This window comes from Amblyomma mixtum, chromosome 7, assembly GCF_055824585.1.
Source record: "Amblyomma mixtum isolate Tamu chromosome 7, ASM5582458v1, whole genome shotgun sequence".
Classification (NCBI taxonomy): Eukaryota; Metazoa; Arthropoda; class Arachnida; order Ixodida; family Ixodidae; genus Amblyomma; species Amblyomma mixtum.
Window position 1 is genome coordinate 84,611,022 of NC_143018.1, and position 6,905 is coordinate 84,617,926.

Consider the following 6,905-nt stretch of genomic DNA (forward strand, 5'->3'; position numbering starts at 1 on the left):
AAAACTATTGCTGAAATGTTTTCACATTATGAATAAAGTAGTTGTTACATTGCTATTTCGTGTAATGCTACCTCCTAAATAACCTCTTCTAGAATTTTGGTGTACAGGAGAGTGGCCAAGCTTCAAGTAAAAAGGTATAAGTTCGGGCAAGTTCGTATGGTGAAATGGTGAATCTGCCAGTGTGAATGACAGGGTCATGTAAGGAAATAATACAAGTGCTGTCCCATCATCTTCTCTTTCGTGCTGGTAGATTTGCCATGATTTCAAGTAAAATTTATAATTGCAACATTTTCGATGAGGGACAGGAATGTTGCCCCATGGATACCTTTCAGATTTGTGTAGATATAGATGCATAAAAGGACCAAGAGAGTGTCACATATCTTTTGTGTCGAGGCATTATGTCAGTCGGTAACTTCTCAGTAGTACAATAGTAATTCCCATCTGCTCTGTATATGTCCCTACATTAAAAGTATGGACTGCACTCTTATCTGTGATGACTTGAATTACAGATTTTCATATAAGGGACGAGCTGCTTAGCAAACCCACCTGCATAATGCAGTGTGTCTTACCGTGTAGTGTTTCAGCAGTAAATGTCATGGTGTACGGAGCGTAATTGAATGTATTAGATATATTGCTCAGTTGACAGGGGCTTGGGCAGTCCTAAACCCAGAAATGTGCCTGGTTTACTTACTGCGCCAAAATATGTTTACAATTACACTATGCACCACTTTCAGCAATTGGGCAAAATACAAACGTGGAATACACTTCAAGCTTTCTCAGATTTTCTTTTAAATATGCAGCAATGGCAATGGCTTCGGTCCGGAGAAAGCAAAACTTAATGTGACACATGCCCAGTTATCTTTATAAAAGAAATGGAGAACATTGTCTTTTAATCCAGCATGAGTGAGAGTTTGATAAGCAAGAAACCAGATAGTACTGTTTTTGATAATCATAAATTTTGTTTTCAACGAAAAATGCATATATGACCTTACCCACCCTGGTTGCTACCCTTCCAATAGGTTGATGTTTTGGCAAACTAGTTGGTTCAGAAACATAACGAGGCTTATAGTATAACTGTAGACACACAGACATTATCAGAGCAGTTAGGCGTTAAGAGAACACATGGGTGAAAAAATGACAGATTTTGCCGAAAAATAGCTTTTTTCATTCTTGCTTGTTTTATTTGTTTCACAAAAACCCCTAAAGGCCCTCACCATGAGGGTATTACATGAAGGGCGTTGAAAGCGGAGAAGTACCAGGGTGCAGTGTAAACTTGCAGTTACAGCAACATGGCAAACAAAACAATAAAGAAAGCTAGAAAAACAAAGAGATGGATAGGCTGCAGATATCAAAATGTGGCAGAAATACAACATAAAATGTGGACATATCAAAGAAAGCAACATAAATACAAAAAAATGAAAATTATAATTACAGACGGTAAGCAGACGAGAAGTAGCTGAAAAATTATGCATGGCTCTCTCTTTTTTAAAGCCCTTGAAATATTGTTGCATTCATTTTAGTTGCGATATTAAATGACAGCCGATTCCAGTCAATAATGGTTTTAGGAAAGATTTGGCAAAAGTTTTTATGTGGCATATGATGCTTTTAATCTTGAAAGATTGGTCACAGCGTGAATGGAAGGACTGCTTAGGATAAGTGAATGAAATGATTGTGAAGCAATTAACTATGATAAATTACTATGAAAAAGTGTTAGGCAAACAAGCTTGCGACAGTGAGAGCAGTGATCTCATCCAGCCTGAGCTTTTAACACCATGACACTACTGAAACTCGAGCAATTTGAAGAAATGAAAAGATCATCACGTTTTTGCAGGGATTCGATATCTATGATGTCGAATTTCTCTGGGTCCCATATTGCTGAGGTGTATTCAATTTTAGGTCCAATCAAACCAGTATAAGGAAGCATAGGCACCAAGTTTTTAACCTGCAGGAGGGGGGGGGGGGGGCAGTTAGCACTCTCTCTTTTTCATTCACCCTCCCCCCTTCCTCCAGGCATGCTCCTGGGCAAGAGATATTTATTTATTTTACTCTCAGGATACAGAGTACATTACAGAGGGAACAGCAATTCACAGCAATATAGAAGATAAAAAAAAACGGTAAGGGAGCCAAGTACTGATCTTTGAGAAACCCCATAACCAAGTGGTACGGTAGAGGAATCGGCGTCATTAATGCTGACAAATTCAACACGAGAAGAAGGAAATCCACAGATCTAGTTAAGAACTGCAGGGTCATTGTTCAGCACACTTAGTTTATGTATTACCAGTGAGTTATTAATTTTATCGAATGCTTTAGCAAAGTCAAGAAATATGCAGTAAAGATGAAAAAGCGGTGTCCAAATAGAAGTGCAAGTCGTAAGTGAAGGAAAGTTTAGGGTTTATGGGTATTTAACATCCCAAAGCGACTCAGGCTATGAAGGAAAGTAGTTGTATGTCACAAGAGAAAAACTTTCGGAAGCCAAGCTCTGTTAGAGAGAAGAAATTGTTATGCTCCAGAAAATTAACATGTGTAAATATATCTGCCATTATTTTGCATGCTATTGATCTCAAAGATATGGGTCAATGGTTGGATGAATTCGGATTATCTCCGGCTCTATGTACTGGTATGACCACAGATGTCTTCCAGTCTTCAGTAGTACACCATGATGATACGATAGTGAGAATATGCATTTCATGATGGCAGAACTACACTCTTTAGCATTCCATATAAATTTGCCATTTATGCCATCAATTCTGCTAGAAGATGTTAGTTTGAAATCGATAATCGGTATGATGCCTTGTAAGTCAAACATGGTGGGATCCATTGCAAAATGATTGCACAGCTGGAGATCGGGATGTCGGATAACATTGGATGAAGAAGGAAACAACTTAACGAAGGTATAATTTAATACAGTAGCACAGAGGTGGTCGGGAGCAGGTTCGCCGGTGGGTGCAATAACGACACTTTATTGGCATTTCGTGGTTTTAGGGGCTAGTAATTAAGACGAGTGAATGCTCTGCTAAGCATGGTAATCGAATCTGACTCCATCGTAAAACTCATGCTTCCCGTTAATTGACGGTGACTATACATCGTCGAAGTTGCAGCACGTTGCTCATCCATGGGTCCGTTGAAGGTAAGCACATGTTGCATGCAGTTGTGGGAGTGCTGTCAGCTCTGCATACACAACTGTGGCGAAGCGCAGCGAGTCACGTGATTCGACATACCCACTGAACATAGTAACGTCTTTTTGAGATCTCATATACGTCTTCGCAAGATAAGCGAGACATCTTGCGAACAGAATAAAAACCTCTACAGAAGTCTTAAAAACATTGTCTGGAAAATATTACGAACGTCTTATATGTTTCTAGCAAGGCCATCTTGAAACATCTTGTAGCTTTCCCGTAGCAGGGCTAATGCACCACAAATTTTGGGATATAAAACGTGCAAGCTGTCCACAAGATGTCTTTTATAACGTTTATTAATCTTCTTTAAACAGCTACATTTAGAAATATAAGGCTTTCTGCGAGACATTCAAGGTCTAGGCAGCACTTCTAATAACATTTTGTAGCTCTCCTATACCACTGCAAATTTTGGAATACAAGACGTTGCACAAGATCTGAACAAGATATTTTATAACGTTATCTATACTTTTCCAAATAGATACTGTGGGGATTCATGTTGCCCCTCGCCCGCCGGATGCCCCCTTCTCTCTCTCGTGGCCTACCGCGGCTCTTCCTCTGGCGGCCCCCGACATGGAGCGGAGGGGAGGCGCCCGCGACTACGCGTCGTCACGTGGGCAGCCCTCCTTGCCCACCGCTCTCGGTTTCGGCGGCCGCGCGGGCCGCGCCCACGGGACAGTCGGATGCAGAGTTGACAGCGAGCCCTGAGAGAGAGCGGACGCGGCACCAGCGGCGGCCCAGGTGACCTGAACTCCTCTGTGCCTGTCTCCTGTGCCTGTGTCCTGTGCCTGTTGCCTGCCGCTGCTGCCTGCGCGCGACCGAGGAAAGACATTGGGAGATCCCAATTAAAGGTTTTGCCTGCGGGCTTATTCCTCGGAGGTGTTCTTCGCGGCCGCAGGTGTGGCCGAGCTAGCGGAGTGGCGTTGGCCCTGAGTTCAGGGTCCGAACCGTGCCAGTAACGCCACATTTTGGCGCACCAACGTGGGGCCCCTCTGGAGTTCCAGGTGGGGTGCTAGCTCACGAAGAACAGCATGACCAGCCCGCGCTACGGGCTGCCGGACCTAATGATGTTGGCTGATGTATGCGGCGAAGCACGGGAGATCTCGAGCATCGTTTCCGTGGCCACATCTAAAACGACCGCGGATGCGGTAGCGCAAGGTCCGTCGGGCGCTATGCATGAAGCCGCAGGCGCGGCTGGCGTCCGAAATATTGCGCCAGGAGTTCCTGGTGAATACTCCGAGCTGGAGCAGCCAGATGGCTGTGGCTACAGGAGTTCCGTTCTGCTGAACGTGTCCCCAGGCGCTCCCGCAGATGTGGGTCGCGCAACTGGTTACGCGCCGGGAGATCCCGGCCAGCAAGGAAAGCCAAAGTCAGGTGTCAGTGGCTTCCAAACGCTCCGCTACGTCTCAGGCGCGTCCGCAGATGCGGTTCGCAAACCGAGTTTCCACCCAGGAGATCCTCCGGACTGCTCGTTGAGCCATTGCCAGTTGGCGTCGGCTACTCGCTCATTTCAACTCCTGCGCACGCATTCAGACCAGGTGGTCTAACTGCGTCAACGCCCGCAGATGCGGGCCGCGCTCCCCGCCAGATGGCAGAGGGTGACGCAGCGCAACTTGGTCCGGGAGGTCCCGAGCACCACTACAAGCCACCGCCAGTTGGCGAAGGCAACAAAAGCTGGCCAGTTGGCCCCGCTCTAACTACACCCGCAAATGTGGGACGCGCACCCAGCCAGGTGGCTGAAGAGCGCGCAGTGTGTCCGGCAGAGGGAGAGAACATCGCAAACGTCCTCGCAAACGCTTTGCAGCAGATGTTGCAATTAGCGCGCTCGCCCGGCCCTCGGATCGGAGTGCCGATACCGAATTACAGTGGCTACAGCGACAAGCAAAGTGCGAATGACTTTCTGCTGGCCCTGCGCCGGTACGAGCTAGCGAGTGACCTGAGCGAGAGCGAGATTCTGAGACGAGTTCTCCCCGTCGCACTCGTTGATCAAGCCGCCCGGTGGTACCAGTTGGTTGGCCACACAGCAGGCAACATGGCTGATTTTCGACGCTTGTTCAGGGAGGAGTTCCTTCCATACGATTACAAGCTGCGTATGCGACGAGAGCTTGAACTGCGGACACAGGCCCCGGATGAATCGCTTGTCGAGTTCGTACGAGCGATGCAAGAGCTGTATGAATATGCAGACCCAGGAGCTCCGAGTTCGGAGCGAGTGGAACGTGTCAACCGGCAGAGCCATCCGACATTTTCCCTCTACTTGAGGGGCTGCAGATGCAGCGATATGAACGAGCTTGCCATTGAAGCGCGCCGAGTCCAGGCTCAAATTTCAGCGGCCCGTAAATACCGGCCCCCACCGCCGGCTGAGGAGTGCCTCGAGCCAAGGTGTGCCTGGAGCGGCGTTGCAGCGGTAAGGGGTGAGATCACTCCCACGGCAGGTGCGTTCACGAACGAGCGGATGCCGTTCGAAATATCGGATCGTGCTCTGGATCCCTACAGGTACGGGCTGCGGAGTGCTGATACACAACCCCCGGAGATCTGCGGGGTACCGCGACAAAAGCCCACACCTGCTCAGAAAGCACCCACGGAGATCCGTGTACGGCTGGATGGCCGAGGTGCCACTGAGACCCCCCGAGCGTCGCAGCGAGAAGCATGGAGATCTGTGCGCTGCTTTAATTGTGGCCAGAGTGGTCACATAGCCAGAAACTGCCCCTCGAGATCGGGAAACAAGGCAGGCCGCCGGTAGCAGCACCGGCGGAGGCTACCAACGCTCGGGAGCCCATCCCCGTCACGTCCGCATTCAAAGTTGGAGAACCAACTAACACGCCTGCTCCTTTCATGGACCTCGCAGTTGCGGGGAGAACCTTTAAGGCGTTGCTGGACACGGGGGCAAGCATCTCGCTAATAGGAGACGAGGTCGTTTCCCAGCTCCGGCGGAGATCCGTTCGGTTGCGACAGCGAAGGACGCCACTCCAGCTAGCTAGCGGAGAAGTGCGGTCCTGTGGTGACGTTCGCCTCGCAGTGCGCTGGGATCAGCGTGTGCGCAGAATGCGTTTCGTTCACCTGCCTGGTCTCACAGTGCCAGTTATTCTAGGCCGAGAGTTCTTGGCGAAAACTGGACTGCCCAACAAACACAAAACCTCCTCAAAATCTCCCAAAAATAACCCATCGGTACATTTGGAATCTCCCCAGGAGGTGCTCATTTTTCCCGAACACATCCAAAAAACTTCCCCACAACTAGCGATGTCCAAAAAGTTGTGCATCCCATGGAAAGCCCCAAAAGGTTAATGCTCGATTTCTCGGCTCTGGTTCAATAAAATTATTCCTCCTTTTTCATGCAGCCTGCAGGCATCCAAGCGCACATATCTGCCAAATTTCAGGTGCATACTTACTTTACAGGTGATGTAATTTACAGGTGATGTAATGTCCACTTGTGTGAATGCGTGCTGGCTCGGCCGTTTCGCACTGTGAAATGTCCTAGCATTTTACACACAAAGGAAATATGAATTCAAAAAGTCACCCCATCTTGCCCATATATAAGAACAAATAGCAGCACCACACAGAAGTCATTTCAGTTTACTAGCCGTACTCTTAGCACGGACTTGTAGCCTGTCAGTGCACGTTAAAGAACCCCAGGTGGTCGAAATTTCCGGAGCCCTCCACTACGGCGTCTCTCATAGCCTTAGTCGCTTTGGGACGTTAAACCCCATAAACCAACCAACCTATTGTCCATACCGG

General features: G+C 48.1%; 1 protein-coding gene across 1 annotated transcript; it reads left to right on the forward strand.

Moving 5' to 3' along the window:
- The first annotated feature begins 4,892 nt into the window (after positions 1–4,892).
- Positions 4,893–6,272, forward strand: LOC149336679 (uncharacterized). Its single transcript, XM_089553041.1, has one exon. It carries the CDS (start codon positions 4,981–4,983, stop codon positions 5,911–5,913), a length of 933 nt encoding a protein of 310 aa, XP_089409167.1. The 5' UTR covers positions 4,893–4,980; the 3' UTR covers positions 5,914–6,272.
- Positions 6,273–6,905: the final 633 nt, after the last annotated feature.